General features: G+C 32.9%; 2 protein-coding genes across 4 annotated transcripts in view; both read left to right on the top strand.

Moving 5' to 3' along the window:
• Positions 1–13,106, top strand: part of ine (solute carrier family 6 member inebriated) — a 66,487-nt gene extending 53,381 nt beyond the window's left edge. For 2 of the 3 annotated variants that reach the window (XM_088234577.1, XM_088234578.1), the window contains exons 2-11: positions 2,146–2,336; positions 4,525–4,659; positions 6,396–6,618; positions 7,665–7,932; positions 8,018–8,246; positions 8,580–8,692; positions 8,779–8,919; positions 9,324–9,524; positions 10,609–10,785; positions 12,098–13,106. In XM_088234577.1, the coding sequence (XP_088090703.1) occupies positions 2,146–2,336; positions 4,525–4,659; positions 6,396–6,618; positions 7,665–7,932; positions 8,018–8,246; positions 8,580–8,692; positions 8,779–8,919; positions 9,324–9,524; positions 10,609–10,785; positions 12,098–12,298 (1,879 nt within the window). In that variant the 3' untranslated portion in view covers positions 12,299–13,106. Of the gene's footprint in view, positions 1–2,145; positions 2,337–4,524; positions 4,660–6,395; positions 6,619–7,664; positions 7,933–8,005; positions 8,247–8,579; positions 8,693–8,778; positions 8,920–9,323; positions 9,525–10,608; positions 10,786–12,097 lie in introns of those variants that run through there. The other variant, XM_088234579.1, reaches the window with a different exon arrangement.
• Positions 13,107–17,078: 3,972 nt separating this feature from the next.
• On the top strand, positions 17,079–23,832 carry LOC148276222 (peptidoglycan-recognition protein 2-like). The gene is made up of 4 exons (XM_088234569.1): positions 17,079–17,173; positions 18,881–19,082; positions 21,180–21,298; positions 22,004–23,832. The coding sequence occupies exons 1-4, from the start codon at positions 17,110–17,112 to the stop codon at positions 22,186–22,188; spliced, it is 570 nt and encodes a 189-aa protein (XP_088090695.1). The 5' UTR covers positions 17,079–17,109; the 3' UTR covers positions 22,189–23,832.
• Positions 23,833–23,843: the final 11 nt, after the last annotated feature.

The following is a 23,843-nucleotide window of genomic DNA, read 5'->3' as shown; positions in this document are numbered from 1 at the left end:
AATACTTTTGATCATTATTATGAATCACAACACTTATGTTACACATTAAATTAAAATTTGGCAAATTTTTAAGATAAGCTACTCATCAAATAACTACAACCCTACGAAAACCCCATAACGCCGCGTAGTAGGGGCAGCATAGGGTGCACGCTTAGTATTGCATTTATGCGTGCAATTTCAATCATTCCGATATTTTGCGTGTGTTATATGACCATTCAAATATAGCAACACGTGACTACTGAGCGAAAAATCGAATAAATTTACTGAACTTGGTGAGAAACGTCTACTGGTCATCCATCTGCGACAATTACATTCTGCTGTAGTTTTAGAGAACACGGGTTTGAAATAATCTACGGCTTCATGTGAGGTTCCAATGTGGTATGTTGCGCGCTGCACAGTTGTGCTACTTTTCTGAACCCTGTTGTTTAGCTTAAAACTGCGTATGCGGCCTCTTTAACACTTTCTCCAGACCAGTCACCTCTCGTAGATTTTTTCTTGTGAATCCTTACCATATTAATACCTAAAACAAATAAGTACAATAGCTTAAATTATCAAATGAGTAAAGTGTACGAGGCATGATTAGCAATGCACAAATGTTTAATTTTGTATAAAACAAAAAATATTATTCATTGGGTTTCACCAGAAAAAATCCAATATAGATATCTAAAAGATTAACAAGAGAGAAATATTACAAAGACAGGCGCCGTGGCGCAGTTGATAGGACGGCCAACTGTGAAACTGGCGTCACGAGTTCGATTCCCGCCAGTTGCACGAAAAAAATCTAAGAAAGATTTTTTTCTCAATTGGTCTGGGTTTTATAGTGTATTATATCCCTTCTATGCCACCTGCTGACAAGTCTCAAATAGGAGCCTAGTGGGTTATTCCTTTTAAAAAAAATATATAAAAAAACACAAAAAATATCAAAATATTAGTTGTAATTACCCTTTTTATAAAATTAGATGAAACACAGCTTAAAAATAAATTAATTAATATTACAAAAGCCATGTGCACTTTCTTCTCTGGTCGCTTCCAAACTGAACGCTGAATGTCGATCTAAAATAGACTGCCTGTGCAACATACAACTAACATCTCTAGTTTTATGTATTTTTGGATTTCTCATTATGCCCCGCGTCCCCATTATGCCCCCCTTCCCCTACTTTATTGAAATTTAACATAATATTTGGAAACGGGGAACTAGAATCCCAACTGCCTATGCGCTCTGTAGCTGCAAGATGTGTTCGGATATTTTATTTAAGACGCCGTTAATGTGATTTTCACGAAAAAATGCGCTATACAAATTATCCAGAATAATAATTCTGAGTGAATTTTGCCGGCTAAATGTTCACTTAATATTATGACCGATTTATTGACAGACGATATAAACTGGATACTAAACTTTTTAATATGTCGCCCATTAATGTTTTATGGCAGTGTGTTTTCATTAATGACTTCGTATTATTAACGTACAAAATGTTATACAATCTGCATCATAAATAATAAAATAATAGTTACCTAGTCATGATTTTAATAATATATAATAATGATAGACTTCTCATTTAATCATTTTGACAATATTTTGCATACGTCCAAATATTTGTAGACTAACACTGGAATTTAACCCTCTTAGAATTTCATCTAAAGAGACCAATCTCTTGTAAATGCCAAGATTTCTATTACCATTCCATCTCGGTTGAAATACACCTTTATAAAAAAGTTATTCGTCTACTTCGTCCATGTCGAGATATTGGTATTCTTAAAATAATTAACTATAAAATTTATTTACTGGTGGTGTAAGTATATATAATTATTTAGTATTAACATAATATAAATTTGATAAAGAATCAATCAGGATCATGAGCGCCCCTGGAAAGATTTTAAATTTGGTCTGCAAAGTGCGCCCCTGGCAGCCGCCTGCTTGGCCAGCCCCTAGCTACGACGGTGGAAATACTATTAATATTTAACCTTGTGGTTATTTATATTTATATATTTTATATGTACCTTAATGGGTTTATTGGCCAAATGGGTATTTCTGTCTACTTCCTACCGACTAATAAAATAAATAGTGCGTATTATTTTTCGAATTTATGTATATTTCATCGTTACGCGGTTTGCCCTTTAATTAATAATAAGATTGCCCATCGGCAGGCCTCCCGAGGAACGCAGCCTGGACGGGGACAGCTATGACGGCAGCTCGGACGACGGTGACGGACGCAACCTGAAGCCGCGCCGCCAGCACTGGGCCAACAAGATGCAGTTCGTGCTGGCCTGTGTGGGCTACTCCGTGGGGCTCGGCAACGTGTGGCGCTTCCCTTACCTCTGCTACAAGAGCGGCGGAGGTCAGTAACCGGACTTATTATCAACGGTATTCCCCTTCAGGTTCTAGGAACCATCTTAAAAACCAATATTTCACGTCCACTCTGCGAGGAATCGAACCCATGACCTCAAGAGTAATAGGCGCCATCCACTACATGAGGCGGACTAATCTCCACTCGATTTCCTTTTTCAGGATTTTCACTCCTTCAGGGTTCTGGTTCTATTTCACACACAAAACTGTATTATTTAACAGCCTGGAGACAGTACCCAGGACCTATACTCTCAATCTCTACTCTGTACTGGACCCAGTTTTATTATGGTCTGCGGTTCGGGTGGTATTAAGACGATTAGGGTGTTTGCACGGGATTGTACTGTTGATATTAGGACAATAGTTAGAGGGTTTTTTCAATGGTAAATGTTGTTTAGACGATCAGGGGTGCTATTCTGAACCGCTCTCGCGGCACGAGAAAACAGTTTTTCTCGTGTATTTTGTATGTAAATACATGAGATAATACGGTCGCGAGAGCGTTTGGAATACCAGCCCCGGGTTTTATTACTCGTAATATGATTAAAGGGGAATTTCCTGAGGGTTTGATATTGGGGTTTTACTAGTATTGTCTTACTAATTAGATATGATGTGTTTTGGAATTGAAATTATTTTCTTTTCGTCGTATGTGTTGTATTGGGCAAAGTTCGTAAATGTTTCCAAGAGATTAAGGGTGTTTTTTGTTTGTTTGTATTATTACATTCTTCCTTTCGAAACGGGATCAGAGGTTCGATATTCGAAATTCGAACCCCGTTCTATCAAAACTCGATTTCCTTTTTCTAATACTGAGTTATTTACAACTCGTTGAAAATGGCCTCGAAAATGGAAATATTACGATAAATCAAGAAAACGTGATTACTTTGCTTGGTAAATAATTAGATTGTGTTATTTATTTAATGTAAAAGGACATCTTACAACTTGTGAAAATTACAGTAACAAATCGAATTACAAGATATCACAGTTGATAAAATTTAAACAAATAAATAATCATTTATTTGAAACATATAATTATGATTATTATCAAAGATCAATCAACGCTCAGGATCAATCATGAATGAAATCATCGATTATAATTCGAACTTCGCATTCTTCAAACAATATTACCGCCTATTTAAATCTCTAAAGTTTTGCTTTGTGCAAAATATACCTACACTTTTAAGTATTTTAAACCAACAAATTAACTTACTGATTATTGGTGTTTTGATTGTAAAGCAACTTATTATTACAATTGTATTGACTTAATTTGTAATTTGAATACTCATTTAAAGTCTGTTAAAATTCAATATTGGTTGAAGCTCTTTGTCTACAACATGTCTATTGAAGGATTTGTGATCAAGTCATAATCTTTTCACGTAGTATTTTGCAAATCATTATCAAATATCACACCTTCGTTTGACTCATTAAGATAACAAGGGCAAGATTTTATGATTACAATATTTACGGAAACCATGTTTGTATATTATTAAAAAAATGTTTATTCACTTGATATTGTATTTGTATGTGCGCTGATTTCGAAAAACCAAATTTAATTAACAATAGAATTGAAGAAATACGGATATTAAAACATAGGCAAAATTCCATGTTACGAGTACCTTCTCAATAATGTTCTCTACTATTGTTGTACCTACACCTATCAAAATACTAACTTATTCTCTAACTAAAAAATATTATTACTGTGTTTCGTTTCTTTAAAAATATATATTTTAATAATTTGCGCTTATTTAAATGACATTTTTTTATGATATCTTCATTGCATTCAACAGAATATTACTCTGTTGATTTAGGTAGGTACCTACCTCACGAATGAAACATTATTGTCTATGTTATGTTTGTTTCTGGTGACTACTAGTGATAAATTCAAATATAGAGCGCGCTGACTAAAATCAAAAGATGTATCTTAGCCCTCATGATATTTAGTGGTTTTATAATAAATAGTACAGTTCATAAAATTGTATCTGTCGTTGATACAAAATAAAAGTGGTTTTATTTTGGTAGATATCAGATATCTTTGAGAGATTTATCATTTATGCAATGTCACAATCGTGACATTTCGCTTTTTGGAGATATAAAAGATAGTGTACAAACTGCGGATGCATTAATAATGAACTCCACTGTACAATAGTACAGGAGATTCTATGTAATTTGACTGGCACTATTTTTCACAGGTGTTTTCCTGATTCCTTACTTCATCATATTGGTGGTGTGCGGAATCCCGATGCTCTTTATGGAGTTGGCTGTGGGGCAGTTTACTGGTCGTGGCCCAATAGGAGCTTTAGGACAAATCTGTCCATTATTCAAAGGTAGGTATTTAATTTCTTCATTTTCTTCCTAGTTCAAAAATGATTTTAAAAGCCGGGCCATCATTTGCCAACCAAGAAAAATGTTATGTGCTTTGCAAATTGAGATCGTGTAGAACTAAATATCGAGGGGTAATTACTACAACTAGGTAACTTCAAAATCAGCAATTTTGCGTTACCCACTAAAAACACATTTTTTACCCTCCATGAAAGCTTTAAATATATAAGTCATACATTCAAATCGTCATAATATGATATTAATGCATCACAACATGTCTATTTGTAGCAATCCGGTTATAAACACAAATCGGTACTAGTATGGAAGGGCTAACTGTTCCTAGATATTTTAATAAATATGGAAAAAAGACCTGCAATACAGTACTTATACCTAAAATATTATGAAACGTGGTACCAAACAATATTGAGTTAAATACAGGAGTAAGACGTATCCTCAAATTATGCCTAATGATTGTTTTAATTTGTAATAATATTATAAAATATAGAATATAGTATAATATGTAAAAACAATGGAAGCAATATATGAGAACCCACTGATGAGTTGTTTGCTTACAATTGAGTAGGACTTTAGTAGAATGTGTTTTTGGCGGGTAACTCAAAAATGGAGATTTCAAAATTACCTAGTTGCGGCAGTCACCCTAAGATGTAATATTTATGAAGTTTTACTAAAAGTAATTAGCATATTTAGAGAATCTTAATCCACATAAATATTTTAACATGGATCCAATACATTTTGTTCTATGACATTATTTACAATGTGTATTCCATTGCCATCTTAAAATGTAATTGTGTTTCTTCCGTAATAACTATGTACATATGTGTATTTTTGTTTTGCTTACACAAGAGGAATCCTTCATTATTAAAATAGGTAAATTTTACCATCTTCGCTTTGATTTAAATAGGTAATTAAAGCTCATAGTAATTTTTGTGTGCAAGATATGAAAATAATGAAACTCTAAGGCCAAAATATAATTTCTCTACACAATTTTGTTTTCTAGAAATTGGTTGAATCCAATTATGATAATAAATAATCTTTCTAGCTCTACGCCCGTCTACGGCTCAAAATATTCTACTCGCTGATATCTATCGTGTCGTATTTAAGATAATTTTTTATAGGGTTTCTTGGTGTAACTATAAAAAAAATCCGTTTTAAATTCCATAAAATATTTCGCTATGGTCGTAGATCACTACACATGTGATTTTTTTTCAATTTTACGTGAGAGCAGTTTCAATTTTTTTTCAATCACGAATTGATAAGTAGAAACGTATATACATAATTTGATACTTCTGTGGATAAAATACATATATTTTTTTTTAAACCTGGAAAAGAAGCCTTACATAACTTTTTCAATATGAATTACTAAAGAAAGTCAATGTCGCATTTTTTGCACATTGGTCATTGTTCTACAATCCCGATGATTTTTAAATTTTAGTTTGAGCTTTTTTGAGGTGCGTTGTTTTGCCATCAGACGGGCGTCTAGATAATATTGACTGGAAATATAGATACTTTCATGGTAAAATTCTGAATAATCAACTTGAAACACCACAATGTGTATATATGTATATGCGTTTGCATATTATGTTTGATTTAATACTTCACACTGTGATACTTCACACAAGTTAATATTTAGAATGTAATCCTAATTGTATCTGAATTATTATTATTCAACAATTTTTTTCAATATTATGGACTTAAATTGACATATTTGAATGTATTCCAGGGGCGGGTCTTGCCAGTGTCGTTATTTCGTTCCTAATGTCAACATACTATTGTGTAATCATTGCTTATGCAATATACTACTTCTTTGCTTCCTTCAAATCTGACATGCCCTGGTCCGACTGCACCAACCGATGGAATACAGCGGATTGTTGGATGCCAGAGAGATTGGAACATAACATTAGCCGACCTGAACTATCGAGAACACCTTCGGAAGAATTTTTTGAGTATGTAAAAGTCAAACTTTACTTCATTAAAGTTCTTAGATTTTCACATGTGTCGGGGGTTTCGGATGGGATAGCGGCGTCCATCATCATAGTTAATGTTATTTGTGTAGATAAAAATGTAAAGAAATCACATAAACGTGTAGACTGTGAAACAACACATATTTCAGATTGATAACGTTACATATTATCATCATCATCAAACCCTTATCCGCACCCGGATGGTGCATACGGCAGTGCATTGTTGAATGAAGTTAAGGTGATTAGTCTTACGCTTCAGGTGCCAGTCCACGGACAATGAAAGACTTAATTGAAAAACCACCTTTGAATTCAAATATTTTTTGTCAACCTTCCCGGAAATCAAACCCGAGACGTCAAGCATGGTAGGTGAACACGCCAAGCACTGGACTATGAGGCGGACGTAGTTTTTTAGGCGATGAGTTTTTCCGTGCCACATTCTGTCCTTTGCATTTTTTATGTTTCGGACCGGATTACAGCATCCATCATCAGGATTGATGTTATTTGTATATATATGAAAAGAAATTACATAAAAGCGTAGACCGTGAAACAACACAGATTTCAGATTAATGACTGTGACAGTACAAATCCTAATTACATAATGTTACATATTTATATATCTACATGAATAACACTAACCCTGATGATGGATGCTGTAATGCATTCTGAAACGTTGGAAAAAAGTGCAAATGACACACGGCATATCTAGAAAACTCATTGGGCAAAGTGTTTTTTTTAATAAATTGTGTAGTTTTTAAAATACACAAAAGATCGTTTTTCCCCTAAAAAAATTAAGAAATATCCCTCATGAAAATATTAATAATATGACTTACTGCACCCCAAATTTACTGCACCCCTGTCAATAATCTATTTGAACAAACCTTTGGGAAGATGAGAAGCTTTATTTTCTACACACAAAGTCAATAATATTTTTTACTTAAAACTATATAGGTTTATTCTCACTCTCGATTATTAATTTGTTGTCTACTACTTCAAATAATATACTTAATCAGTTCTGTTTATAATTTTAGGCACAAAGTATTAAAATTAAGTAGGGGAATACAATTTCCCGGAGAAATGAGATGGGAGCTTGTGGCGTGCCTCCTGTGTGCGTGGATGCTAGTTTACTTCGCCATTTGGAAAAGTATCAAATCATCAGCTAAAGTGCGATACTTCACGGCGACCCTACCATTCCTTCTTATCATCATCTTCTTGGGTAGATCGCTCACCCTCGAAGGAGCCGACAAAGGCTTGAGGTTCTTCTTCAAGCCCAACTGGGCTCTACTGGGCGATGCTAAAGTAAGTCTGATTGGCATACCAAATGTAAACTATGTAAGATCACCTCCTGCAACATCGCAATACTTTAAAATAGATTTATTTCTAGGTGTGGATCAATGCCGTAGCGCAGAACTTCAACTCTATAGGAATCGCATTTGGCTCTATGATTTCCTTTGCAAGTTACAACCGATTTCACAACAACTTCCTTCATGATACTCTGGCGGTGTCATTTGTGAATGCGATTACAAGTTTGCTTGTAGGAATCTTTACATTTGCGACAATCGGGAACATTGCATTGGAGCAAAATTTAAGTGTTGAGGATGTGATTAGCGATGGTGAGCTATATATTTTTAAAATTGCATAAATTATTTTTTCTCTTGTTACGTAACATGTAGGCATAATAAAAATGATATTTTTCCCTTTGTTTTAAATATTACTAACTTACATGATAATACTTTGTTGGAAATCTTAAGTGGTAAAACCAATAATGAAATATAAGATATGAATTTATTTATTTAAACTTTACAATAATTACTAAAAATGTTTTAACTAAAAGGGTTGGGTACCTACTTAGTTTATACTAACTTATCTATATTTCATTTCTATGGATTTTCAACATATATATTTTAATAATGCAAATTTTAACTAACCAAAGAATTTATTTTTAGGTCCAGGTCTAATATTTGTGGTATATCCTCAAGCCATAGCTAAGATGCCGGCATCTCAGCTATGGGCGGTCTTGTTCTTCTTCATGTTATTATGTTTAGGATTAAACAGCCAGGTAATAAACAAAATATGTACAAATAAACATTGATAAAAACAAACATGTCCAAACTCTTCAGATACATATCGGTTATTTTGTTGCAGTTTGCAATAGTGGAAGTTGTTGTGACCTCGATACAAGACGGTTTCCCTAAGTGGATTAAGAAGAGGCTAGTGTACCATGAACTTCTGGTGCTAATTATTTGCTGCGTTTCATTCTTGTTTGGTTTGCCTAATATAGTACAAGTGAGCATCACCAATTTATTAAATAATTAATAATCATATTTCTCCGCACATACTTTGAGTAGATCTCATTCAATATAGTAATTTTTATTTATAATTAGAGAGGGGGAGGGTACAATCAATTTAACTTTGATTGGATTTGGAACATTCTGATTTATCAGATTATTCCTTTTACTTTTATACTGCATTTCGTGGCCTGTTTTTTTTCTTTCGATGGTTGATTTACCTCGTTTTAATGGAAACAAATAGTATGCCAAATTTTCTTCAAATTCATTTTCATAGGAAAAAGGAAAAAACTTACAGAAGTAAAAACCATTTATATACCATCAATAGAATGAGCCTTTGTATTTCCAATAAAAATGAAATGCTACAATAAAATTGGTGGATAAACTGATTGTAATTTTCAGGGTGGAATTTATTATTTCCAACTTATAGACCACTACGCCGCCTCCATATCAATAACATACCTAGCCTTCTTTGAAATTATTGGTATCACTTGGTTCTATGGGGTCAAGCGATTATCCAGAGATGTGAAGCAGATGACTGGACGGACTCCATCCCTTTACTTCAGAACATGCTGGCTGGTGGCTGCACCATTGCTACTATTTGTGAGTTTATTTTTAATAAAAATTATATCATAATTTATATCCCAAAAACGTAGTATGACATATTACTCTAATAAATTACATTCAATTCTTGATTTGAAAACCACAAATTTGCTCTACCTATTCCCCAATTTTACTAAGCTCACATTGGCGAATGTTGACAGTTAGTAGGTATCAGGGGTGGTATTCTGAATGCAAAAGCTCACGTAGAAAATGCATTTTTAATGCGTACTTACGTACTAAATACACACTAACAGAGCGATCTCTTCGCGCACATTTCCATTCAGAAAACCAGCCCAGATGTCTGCAAAGTCTAGTAGATTTTTATTAATAAAATAAATAAAGGAATATCATTGATTCTTAGACAGATTTAATGACGAAGTTCAGTGCTACGGGAAATTAGGTACAAAAATTATTCAAAAATGAAATGAAAATGTATGAAAAAAATCAACTACTTTGAACTACGTCACAAGTTCTTCCTAATCCAACCAATGATAGAGTTGTGATAGATTTCCGGTTTCTTGAAAAACATTTTTGCTTAGTTTGATAGTTTATTGACAAAAAAAAAATCAAAACCGCTGAACTTTCTTGTTTTTTTTTTTACAATATCACATTGAAAATTATTTTTCTCCTTTATAATGTATGTTTTGATTGTAATAAGGTGTTTTCATTTAAACAATTACTCTGAAATTAGATTGATTAGCCACAATTGCAATAAATATCATCACCGTTCTTACTTGCCCAATTGTGCATAGGACACTGCATTTGTAAACCAAATGCAGCGTATTTTGACCATCTGTTACATGAAGGTAAGGTGATTAATCTTACACTTCAGGTGCCAGTCCAGGAATAATGAAGTATTGCAGTTCAAACAACCTTTGAAATTCACGCTCACCCTGCCAAGAATCAAAATTCAGGACCCCAGGAATGATAGGCGACCACAATGTAGTGGACTTATCTCTACTCGATTTCCCTTTTCAGGATTTTTACCTGAGAGAAGCCGTCGTGTCAAAAAGGCTCGTCCAGGGTTCTGGTAATTTTTCATACTCGGAATTTTTATTTATAATGGTGTGTGAATTGTTTTCAGGCGGTTTGGGTATTTAGTTTGATAGACTACGAGCCTCCTACATATCACAATGGCCAGTATCACTATCCAGGCTGGGCGGAGGCACTCGGGTGGATCTACGCCTCCATCTCTCTCATCTGTATTCCTGGCTACGCGATCATCACCATCACCAGAGCTGAAGGCAGAACCTTACGAGAGGTATTTTATACTTTTTACTTGTGATTTGAAATTGTCCACTTAAAAAATTATCAAATGCATTTTAATTTTTTATTCTGTTTTTTGTACTTAAGTGTTAAAACAGTTAAAGTGTAAATATTAGAAATGGGCCGACTATGACTTTGCTTTCAGTGGAGTTCGTGTGGCATTGGCAATTTTCGTGGCATATTAATTCGTTCATGAAGATATGAATGATGATAAGTCAAGTGCAGCTCACGAACTGCACTTCTACTATGCGTTACCGGTGATAAATCGCAACGATGACCCATTTGAGTGGTGGAGCCGTAACAGTTCTAGATACCCCGAAATATCGCATCTTGCTAAAGTGTACCTTTGTTGTCCAGCCAGCTCCGTTTACAGTGAGAGACTTTTCTCCGAAGCTGGAAATATATATGAAACAAAAAGAAATCAAATTCTGCCATAAAGGGCAGAAACTCTAGCTTTTTTACATCACAATTTGCCTTTAATTAAAAAATATAAATAATTTAACAATAGTAACATGCTCTTAACACATTTTGTTTGCCATTTTTTGTCAAATGATACTCACTGTGACGTAACTATGTGTAACATACATTCTTGATTCAGAGTTGTAAAAGCTCTCGTTTAGAATTTATTTTTTGTCAAAATTACGCTAGTAATTACTTAAGTTCAATTATTGGATTCCAAAGGAAGAGTTCTTATTCCTAGATTATATTAAAAAACTGTAAAGCTGAATCTGTAATAAAAACTATTAATATAGGTTACGATTTAATTTCGAACACCCTATTTTTAAGCATAGAAATACAAATAAAGTAAACAAACAGCCGACTAACGCCGACCACAAATATGGCTGGATAGTCGGCTTTCCCGACTAGTCGGTACATCTCTAGTAAATATGTTGTAAAATGCCTCCCTAAATGAGATTTTTGGCAAAAACTCCCTCTCCACTCTCACTCCACTGAAAAAATGATTTATTTTAATACATATTTTTTTCAAATACACACGTGAAATCGAGTTGTGGTCCCGTGGTTATTTGGATCAGAGGTCCGAGGTTCGAGCCCCACTCTACCCCAACTTGATTCCCATTATTTACAACTTGTTGAAAATGGCTCCTAAATTGAAATATTTGGGTAAATCATAAAAACGCAAATATTTATTTAAAAAAAAAAACGAATTAATAAATAAACCACTCTTTTTTAAGTTGTTTTAAAATGTGAATTGAAATGATAGGAATCAATTGCCTTAATAAAACCCAATTTTTTGAAGGCACTATTTTGTCAATCATTTATTAAAAATAAGATATCTTTTGTTACAGAAACTGAAAAACTCCATAAAACCAGCCTTCGAATGCAAGATATGCAAATCACATAACTGCGAACACCTCGAGGACAGTGTGTCTATGTCAGGAAATGTGATCCTCACACCCATTCTGGGCATGGGAGATCACAATGGTGTACCGACGCCCACGGTACTTCCAACACAAGCCTCCAACCACTCCGCACCCGACAACCCCTAAACTCAGGGAGTTCACACTGCCATAGCAATATATTGTGATATTTCTCATAGCAATAAAAATATACCGCGAGAACCAAAATACTTTTACGATATTCAAATGCGTTTATTTTTATGAAACTCGTTATTACTTAGATTTCATTTTGTTTTTCATTTGGCATCTTTGCCAATCGTTTAAGCACCCAGCTACTGTTTAAATATAAAGAACTCCTTTATCTGTTGATTAATTACAGAGGAGTCTTTATATTTTTTATTGTTTATTCTGCCATACTATATATAAAATCTATAATCTATTTAGACTAGTATCAAATTGTTAAACATTTTTTTTTTTGACATTCGCAAAGCCGAATTATACATTTTGAATACACATGCATTAGTATGAACGTTCTATAAACATTTGCACGTTGTCAGATAAGTATTTAAATAAAACATTTATTTATAATCATAACTATGGAAAGTACGTAATACATTCCAGTGCTAGTCCAGTTTGTTTAAAATGTAGTATTTGTAGAAATAATTAAAAGTATTTTAAGTAGTTAAGTACCATGCTCAATGCTCGATAATGTTACCACTGCATTGAAATAATATATGTATGTAACATACTATTATTACCACCCACTATAAAGAGCACTTTTTATACAATATTCCAACTAAACTTATGTACGTAATTCTAGTTTCTATAGATAACAAATTTATGTTTTCAAAAGACAATGAAGAAAAATTCTATTTTTATATATTTTTCTCCTTTTGGCTGGATTAATAAAAAAAATTCACATGGTAATTAAAAATATTCTTTAAAAATAAAAAATAAAGCACCATTTATCACTTTATAGTAATCAACCAATATATATTTTTTCTGACTGCAAGTTCATTCCCGTTAAAATCAAATTATAGAGCACTTTTTTGGACAGCTTAAAATAGGATAAGTATGTAAAAGAAAAATATCTATCAGTAGAGAAATTTGTTTCAAAAACTGTGTTGCAAGGAACAAATGTAACATTCCTTAAAACTTTGTAAGAAATATAAAATACTTATTAGTAAATATAAATAGTTGAACAATGGTTAGTATGCAAACCAATGAAATTCCGATTATTCTAAGCATCTATAGCCATTCTAAATATGTATTTTTTTTTTTTGAAATGGTTTTAATCAACGACAAAGGACACTTCTTTAGCAATATTTTTATTTCAAATCATTAATTGGCTTCCTTTTTTTATTCACTTCAACCGTCACCAGTTTGCAAAAATCAATTGTTCTTTGATAATGCATAATGTATTTTTATTTTTAAGAAATATTTTCATAATATATTTACAGCGAAGATTTATTTTATTTCCAAATGACTCCACTACTAAAAAAAGTGGTTGACACTACTTTTTTTAACTAGGCAAACTATGGGATATCAAATAACATTATTTTTATTTTATGTTTTCATCGACTGTTGCATATTTTTTTAAATATAAAAATATGCTTTAAAATCTATGCAGTAAGTTACATTACGTAATAAAAGTTTTATACTCTTTAATGGATTAGCTAATTCGAATTGTTAAATTGTGGTCCCAGAACAAAAGACACATATTTTTTCAATAGAATTTCTATATGAGCAGTACAGAAACTATATTTGGAGGTATTATACAGAATGTAATTATTTTCCAAAATAATGTATATATGTAGTTTTTATTCTTGTACAAATACAAAAAAAATCACCTTATAAATTCTCATTAAGTATCATTTTGATATTTACTTTATAATGACCTCGAGAGAATATTATTATATTATGTTACGTCCAAGAAATGGAATAAAAATCATTGTTTGTAAATAAAATACAATCTTTAGGAACACATTTAAATAAAGAAAAATAAATAATGTTGACTGTTTTCGTACTGGTTTTATTATTTACATTATCACTATATCACATTCTAGATAACGCTGATGTTTCCATGACTGATTTAAGCTGTGAGCAATTCGACAAACTTGAACGACTTCAGAATACATGCATAAGGTATATTTTTGGTCTTAGGAAATATGACCACATTTCTGATTTATTGTAGGCAACTGAAATGGCTCAAAATTAGACAGCGGAGAGACTATCACTCCCTCTAACTTCTGTTCAATGTACTTCATAGCCCTAACGCTCCTATAGACCTGCGTGAAAAATTTCAACGCTTATCAGTTCATGGTTTACCTCTTCGTTCTAACTCTCGAGGCACTCTCTTAAAACCCATCCACAATTCCTCTTTCTTCTTTAACTCATATAGTGTCCATGCGGCTCGACTGTAGAATCATCTCCCATCCACCATCAAAGATGTTACTACATTATCTCTGTTTAAATCACGTCTGAAGACAAATCTCCTTTCTCTTCATTAATCTCTCCTCCTTTCCTCTTTCCTCTTTTTTCCTTTTTCCCATTGAGTAATAGTTTTGAGTTAAGGTAATTTATAAACAAATACGTTTATTTCTATTTTTATATATCTTTAGCGTTTTAATTTTTATTTTCTATTGAATATGTTATGTAACTTAAATTATAAAAATAAAACTATAATTTTATTGCTTGGTTGGAAGAAATTGCCGTTTGGCAATAAGCCCGCCAATGTACAAATAACATTATGTACAAAAAGTTTAATAAATAAATATATCAAAAGCCCTAATATTATACTAATCATATTAATGAACCCCTATAAAATATAGTACAAGAAATGGTTCAGGTTTCATTATCATCGGATCTGGAAGTGCATGGGACATCGCATTGGTACACTCAATTATCTGTTACATGAAGGTTGCAGTCTTCACTGGTTTTTACCATCATTTAAAAACATATTTCATGTCCATTTCACCCGCAAGGAATCAAACCCAAAAAAAATCTCAAGTTGCTTAAAGAAGCATGGAAAGTATGAAACACCACAATCACTATACTCCGAGGTAGACCTATCTCCACTCAATTTCCTTTTTCAGGATTTGTACCAGAGAGTAGTTGGCAAGTAGAAAATGCTCATCCAGAACTCTGGTTCTTTTTCACGCGTGTTCTGTGTATCAAAGTGTATTCTTCATCCGCCCCGAATAGGATAGCATGAACCAAAATGAAATTTTAAATAAGCATAAAAAAAACATATTTACAATATAATAGCTTATTACACTTTAAAACAATTCATATAATTATCTCAAATACGTTGAAAAATCACAGAACATGGATTTAAAAAATATTATAATTATATTCTAAAAGTTATAAATCAATGGTCTCCAATCTGACCTCAGCAAAATAAATTATTCTTGAACAAAAGCCACGTTTCTGGTGTGGGTGTGCGCATTGTGCATTTATTTTTTACAAAGATACCGTCTATATTCTGTGAATCAGATTGAGCCATTTCTGTTTTGACTTTACATTATTTTGCTAACACTGTAATCTACAAAACAATCAGTAACATAAATAAGTTTTTCTCAGAATAAGAAAAAAAATATTGATGTGTACTGGGGAAAACCACTAAACTTGGCTAAATTAAATTGTAATTTTTAATGTTCTGGTCTCTTGCGCCATTTTACTCTGAGTTTCTGGTCATTGTTAAATGTCCATATTTTTTTTTTTTGGTGAATTATTTTGAAACAAAAATTAATGAATCGTTTTTTTAATACCATATTTGTCAATGAAAATCATTTGTCAAAACCCTGAATAACTGGATCTCATATCTGGCAAATATATTGCTTTGAGAGTTGAGAGCAACAATTGGAAATAAAAAGAAAGGGAATCAAGATATACATGCCAACATTCGTGAAGGAAAGTGATGTGCATACTTTCTTAGTTAGGATTCCTGTGTCATAAAATTAAGAATAATCCAGAAACCGCATCGAACAGAAGGAGTAGTTTAGTCGTAGTTTAGTAGTAGTTTAGTTTATTGGAGACTGTTAGAATATAATTATAATATTTTTTAAATCTATGTATACCTACAATTTTTAATTTTTAACGTATTTGAGATAATTATATGGATTGTTTTAAAGTGTATTTAGCTAGTATTTTAAATAGTAGATAATAATTGTAATGCGAAGTTTCTCAAAAATGTATGAAAAAAATAATAAAAATAAACTACTATGAAATACCACAAGTTCTTGTGAATTGAAGTGAAACAATTGAATCAATTATAGCGATGTTATGTGTTGTGATCACAGATATAATTATCTATTCAGTGGTTGTGATAGATTTCCAGTTTCCGGATAGCCATTTTTTTTCAACGTTTAGTGTATTTAGACAGCTATGGAGCTCTATTTTCAAATATCAACACAACTGTGACATTTGATGACAACTTGTTATGACACTGGCGGAGTAATTATGAAATTACAAAACTTCAAAAATTCATAGCGATGACAATACGATATATATTTTTCATTAGCTTAGTTCCATAGTCTATTTTTTAATATTCTATTTTATTTTTAAAAGAGCGTAAAAAAAAACCACTGAACTTCCTGATTGATTAATCTTATTAGAAAGGTTTAAGAGTGCCCAGGCACAAACCAGTTTGTTAGTCAAGCCTCCAAACTCATACAGGAAAAAAGCACATAATATTAAAACAAGCGAAAACGCTCTAAAACCAAAAGGTAGTGGGTGTATGGATAACATACTCTTCCAAGAATGAACACATAAAATGAAATCAAAGTTTACTTCGAAAATAATTAATGTAAGCCCCTGGGGTTTTTCCAATATGCTATAATTTGTTTGTTTTCTCAACACTCATACACTCAAACCATTATACAAAATTAATATGGAGGGGATGTACATTTTTACATCAGTCGGGCTCTTGCATTTGCATAGGATACACCATTGTTTTTGAAATGGATACTTTAAAAACACTTTTCCTCATATTTCCACTTTTGGTTTTGGGTGTGTGCGATCCAGGTATGGCTATTTTTCTTTTAATGAAATAATTAGAAACTTTGACTGATAGGCATTCTTTTAAACAAGAGTGCTGTTTTTTTTTTTTACTCTGCATAAAACGTTCTTTTGTTGTAAAAAAGGCATAATTTATTCAACATATCTCAATCTTGGGGTCCCTTTTAAATGTAAAAGGTAGAGTGGACCTGTGAATCCTAAAAAAGGAAATCGAGTGGAGATATGTCCGCCTTGTAGAGTAGTGGTGGGCGCATTCGCCTACCATGTTTGAGGTAACAGGTTCTGGAAATTTCGACTTAACATTAACTTAAAAACTGTTTTTACGCTGCAATATTTTATTGGCCCTGGACTGGCATTTAAACCGTAGAACTGATGACCTTACCTTCTGTGTAGCAAAAACGATTCACATACACTGCAATTAGAGTAACAATACAGTGCCATATGCATCATTAGGGGTGTGTATATAGAAATTACGACATGTTTCTAGCTTCCCTAAGATTTTCTGGAAACTCATTAACCCTTTCGGGCCTAAGGGGTCCCCCAGGTAGCATATTTTTTACCGATGAATTTAGCAGAAAACTTGAAATATTATGAAACTGTTTAATAAACACTACTGTAACGTACGCGTTACCACGACATGTGCCCTGGTTCGTCACCTGCGTCTGCCACAGTCAGGCTTCCGGGTGTAAGTGAGAAGCCGCTCTACCAACAGAGTCAAAGACAAAGTCGGAAGGTAGGGGTACAACTGCGCTGACCACAAGTCAACCTCAATAGCCCCGAAAAGGACTTTCCACCCGATCCAAGTGAGAGGCAAAGGCAGTCAGCTGGCAGAGCGGAGCAAAGAGCGAAGTGCAGGAAGGCGAACAGGGTGGAGAACTCAATAAAACACGTGTGAACTGTTCTGAGCTAGGAACTCACGCCTTATAAAGCGGCACGCGTCGAGTTCCGCGGGCTAGACGTACCACCTGCGCCGGCCGACCACTGCCGGCCACGTAAATAGAGGTGTACCCCGCCCATACGAGCTATTTCGCCAGTAGCCGCGACACGCGCAACATGACAACATACTACAATGGCCCTTTTAGGGCTTTACTTCCATACATAAACACATTTATACTAATTTTAAGTAATAATTGGTTTTCTCTGGCTATATTTGCCCAGTATTACTGAGGCCGCGCTCGAAAGCGAATCGTTTATCTTTATTGGGAGCCAAGCTCTCAGTCGTACAAATATCGGGGTTTCCTAGCATTTAATTATATTTATTTATCTTTATATTTTATACACAATATTCACATCCGGAACAACTACCATGACAATCATCATCATCATCATCATCATCATTCCCCTTTCTGCACCTAATGGTGCATTATGATGGTGATCAATAAAAGATGATCAGTCTTACGCTTCTGATTGTTTACATTTTAATATTTCACAGTTTTCAAATAAACATCTCATATCAACCATGCTGGGAATCGAACCCGAGACCTCTCGCATGGTAGACAAATGCGCTGACCACTACACCACAAGGACAATCATAATGACATTTTTTTATTTTTGCCTATATAAAATAGGAGTTCCAAAAATTAATTCAAATGAACTATTTACAAGTTTGCGCCCTAATTTAATATTAGAATGAGCTACTGACATATATTTAGGATGTGTGAATAGGATTTGCACTCTTGAAATTTAGAGTGATTCGCTTGTTTTTATTTTCAGAATGTCCAAGAATAATAACAAAACAGATGTGGGGAGGACGCCCTAATGCGGATATTGAGTATATGATAATACCAGTAAAATACGTCATCATTGAACATACTGCGACCCCTGAATGTCACACACTATCATCATGCTCAGACCAAGTAGTGAACATGCAAAACTATCAAATGAATACACTGTCTTACCATGATATTGGCTATAAGTAAGTCAAATCATCATCAAACCATAAATACATTTTGATTTTAGTATTCATTCATTATTGTTTTATGTATGGCTTTTCAAACACAAATATAATTTTATTCAAATAATAACTGTATGAAGACATTCTTTAAAAGTGCCTCTGTTAGCTAGACAAAAGAGTCATCATAATTTACCTATTTGAATTGCATTAGTTATATTGCGGCATATCTCGAATATATCTAGAATATCAGTGATTTGATTAAAAAATATTTATTAATCCAATTGATACAACATATTAAGAGATTAGAGCCGATGTGTATTCGCTTCACAGCAAAATCGCTGACATTACTTTTCGGACAAGCCTTGTATTTTACATAAAGGTAAGGTGGCAGACCAGAAACAATATAGTGCAATACAGTGCAATCACCTTTAATACCAACATCTCACGTCCACCATATCGGGAATCGAACCCAGGATCTCAAGCGTGGTAAGCAAACGTGCCAATCACTACACTATGTGGCGAATTTATCTCCATTCGGTTTCTCTTTTCAGAAATTCAACTTAAGAGTACCCATCAAGTCGAATACACTCATCCAGGGTTCTGGTTTTATTTCACAGATTTATTCTTCGTCTGGTTGGACACAGAATAAATTATAAAATGATATTAATGATAAAAATTAGGTTAAGTTAGAAAATACTGTACATTTTGTGTTCGTAAAGTGATAACTTTATAAGGATGTTCTTTCTGGAGTTAAATCTGAAGGGGATAGTGTTTAACTCTTTCACCGCTAAGGATAGATTACGTTTGTCGACACCCGTACGCGACGGCATATTTTCAAGCGCTAAAAATCACGGATGAGATTTTTAAATCCTCTAGTTATAAAAGACAAAGGCATTTATCCGTACAATTTATCGTTTAGTTATCTTCCCAAATACTTGAGCTTCGAAAATCAAATAAGTTTTTATGAGTACACAAAGAAATTACATCAATAATCATTCAAATCAAAGTGTTCTAAACGATTTGTGAACAGAGTGCTAGCATTAGGTACTCACTCATGTTTATGAATGTGTTGATGGAACACAGCGCGGCGACACTTAAGCTCAGTAATTATTAGTGTTTACTTTCTAAGATTATACATATTGAACACATTTGCTTATAATATAACTCAACAAACAAAGTTATTGTTTGTTCAAAATTCGTCCAATATTATGTCCTAATTTTGATTTATTTATTTTTTTAACATCGCATCGGTTATACATAAATATGTTGTTTTTATTGTTAAAATAATAATACTTTTACTTATGATTTTAAGATTCTACATATAAAATAACAAAACTGAATTTATCGTCGGTTAATATCGGAGTTTTCCGTGACATATATGGAAATAACAATATTTCGAATATCGTTTTCAACATAAAAGACTCTTCTCGCTTACTTTAATATCTGTCTCTCACAAATCTGCTCATCATCGGTATGACATATTCAGATATTATGATTAATTTTTATTATTTTTTAAATAATGTATATTTTCAGAAAAACAAAACACGAACTACACAAAAGGAGGTTTTTAATGTAATTAATATAGTACTTATTATTTAAAGTCGTTATTATTACAAATATAATTCTTACATCTTTTTAGTATAACAGTAACTTACCTTGGTATTCAAAAACGCGATCAACGCACAGTTCTATAGAGATAACGAAATACGACACTCGAGATACGGCGCGAGGTCACTGCCGAGCGGGAATTTTAAAACTGTTGGGTCATTTTTTCGCCCGCTCTGATTAAAATCTTTTATAATATAAACAAATATAATCCTAGAAGTTATTCAGAGATGTCACTCATCAACAAACGTTCAGGGAATATTTCAATACAAACTTTTTGGCCATCTATCGTGCACTTATCAAAGTATCAGCCTGTAAAGTGGAAAATGTCTAAAGATATTTACCACGTACGGGGCACGATTTTTCAGACTGTCTAAAGATAGTTCCTGCTGGGATTGGGTTAATTTCAATGAACGACCTCTGGGGTTTATTATGCTCTATCAAGATTTTGAATGTCTCAATCTGTGTGTTCTCATCAATATGTGATGTTCTGGTTTTATTTGTTTTTTACAGTTTTTTGATTGGGGGTGATGGAAATATTTACGAAGGGGTTGGATGGCACAAAGTTGGAGCGCATGCTCTTTCCTGGAATTCCAAAGGATTAGGAATCGCATTCATTGGAGATTTTTCAGGTAATCATTTGAATTTTGTACGCAAGTGGTCAAAACTAAAATAACTGGTGAATTTCTTGAGCTTACTAGATATGGAATGCAATGGACATAGATAATAATTTATTGAATGAACCTGCATCAGAATAATAAATTGTTTCCTTATCTGCATTGAATGTCACATTATATTTTTCCTGTATTTTATGCTGTGAAAGAATAGTTCATACAAAATCTACCAAATTGATACCTGTTCCTAACCGCATTGACACACTATTATATAATCAATACTTTATGTACATTGACTGTGGAATCATCTCCCATCCACCATCAAAAATGTTACTACATTATCTCTGTTTAAATCACGTCTGAAGAAACATCTCCTTTCTCTTCCTTAATCTCTCCTCTTTTCCTTTTTTCCTTTTTCCCATTGAGTAATAGTTTTAAATTAAAGTTAATTTATAAACAAATAGGTTTATTTCTATTTTTATATACTTTAGCTTTTTAATCTTTTTTTTCTATTGAATATGTTCTGTAACTTGAATTATAAAAATAAAACTTTTATTTTATTGGTTGGTTGGAAGAAATTTCCATTTGGCAATAAGCCCGCCAATGTACAAATAACATTATGTACAAAAAGTTAAATAAAAAATATTAAAAAAATTTTAAAAATACATTGATTAATAAAAAAACTGATTGAAGAAAATAAGTTCATACCTTTATTTTGGTTAGATAAACTGCCTCCAAAGAAAGCTCTGGATGCAGCGCAGCAACTCACTGAATGTGGAGTGAGAGCAGGAGAACTCTCTGAAAGATATAAACTCCTGGGACATCGGCAAGTCATTTCTACAGCTAGCCCTGGAACTGCGCTGTACCAAGAAATAGTCAACTGGCCACACTTTTCAGAAAACATTTGAAGCTTTACGGTGATCCTTTTATTTAATAATAATTTAGTGACAATATTATGTGATTTAAAAAAAAAAAATGTTTTTTTAAATATTTTGTTATGATTTTTTAAAGTTTTGAAATTTCTCTGCCTCGAATTGTCGTCGGTGAGTTAAGATGAAATTTAAAAAGAAAACCCCGTATGTATAATAACACGCTAAACATGGAAATCTATCACAACACATAATTGATTGGCTATCATTCTAAACAGCTGGTGATCAGAATCGATGACATTTTAAAGTATGTAGTTAATTTTTATCAAAACATATTTTTAATAGCTTTTTTATACATTTTTGAGAAACTTCGCCCTACAATTAAATGCTCTAATTCAAAGAAATAAATTTTCATATACAATTTCCATTAGCACTGAACTTCCACATTGTGATTACCAAATGCTACATAGTTTGCTACATTTTAATCTTATATTCTGCCTGACCTATAAGTGATATGTAGATCCAATTTGAGCTACATATTGCAATGTATATCTGCGAAACCCCCTAATCAAGGTAAACCCAAATCGCGCATCGTAAAATTTTTAAGAAGACATACGAAAGACCGATTTCTGCACGCTGTCCGTGTCAAAATAAACTTAACAACTATGGACATCGCTATCTCTGGTATTCCACAAAATATCTACTGCAACAAGCATCTGACAGCGGAGAAGAAAAAATCTTGTTCCAGGCAGAGACAGTCTCCTGTCAACTTGGGTTTTCTTATTGCTGGGTGAAAAACGGTTTAATTTTTGTGAGGCAAAACGACACATCTCCTCTTATCAGGATTCAGACAGAGTGGGATGTTCAAAAGTTGGCAAGGCCTTGATACTTTTTCATTGAAAATTTTATTTCTCGATTCTTTTCAAATTGTTTTCATCTGTACTCAACATCACTTTTACGATGTCGAACATCACTTTTATGTCGCAAATCGTATATCTGGTCTTTTTTATGTATCAACTCTCGCCGCCTCCACCTACCATGGAATCACTTCTCTACAATACTGCAGAGTGTGTGCGGACCAACTACTGCTTCACAAAATTATGACAGGAGTAGTTGACTGTGCAGAATTACATAGTTTAATAACAATACATGTTCCAGCCAGGATTTGTAGACGGTACCACCTGTTTATGTACCAATAAGTAAAACATTGTATGTTAAAAATGCTTTTTATCGTAGGACTTTTTCAGTGTACAATACAAAATTTAAAGACAGACTACACAAACATCAATGATTTAAAATTTACACTAAAAATGCATTATGTAACATAATAGACATAATAATAAATATGTACCCTTCCCCTCTTTATCCTCTCTTCAAGCATCCTTGTCGTAATCCCGCACAATTTTCAATAACTTACTGTTCTTTAAAACATAAAAATGTATTTTCTTTGATTATTAAAAATCATATACACGAAAACAACATTTTTATATGTTAAAACGTATATTTATTTATATAATATGTATTATAATTTCTTTACTAACTTTGTACACTTTGCGGAAATCTGTTATTGGTTCTGATTTTACACACTATGTATGTTTGTTTACTTTAAATATATATGTAGAAATGTTGATTTCCCAAATAAAATAAATAAAATATCATAACAGTCTTTAAAATAATAACTGTACAATTTGTAA

The sequence above is a fragment of the Micrasema longulum genome, unplaced genomic scaffold (assembly GCF_059751315.1).
Source record: "Micrasema longulum isolate JH-2025_06_02 unplaced genomic scaffold, ASM5975131v1 h1tg001259l, whole genome shotgun sequence".
Classification (NCBI taxonomy): Eukaryota; Metazoa; Arthropoda; class Insecta; order Trichoptera; family Brachycentridae; genus Micrasema; species Micrasema longulum.
This window is presented reverse-complemented; position numbering and strand designations above follow the sequence as displayed.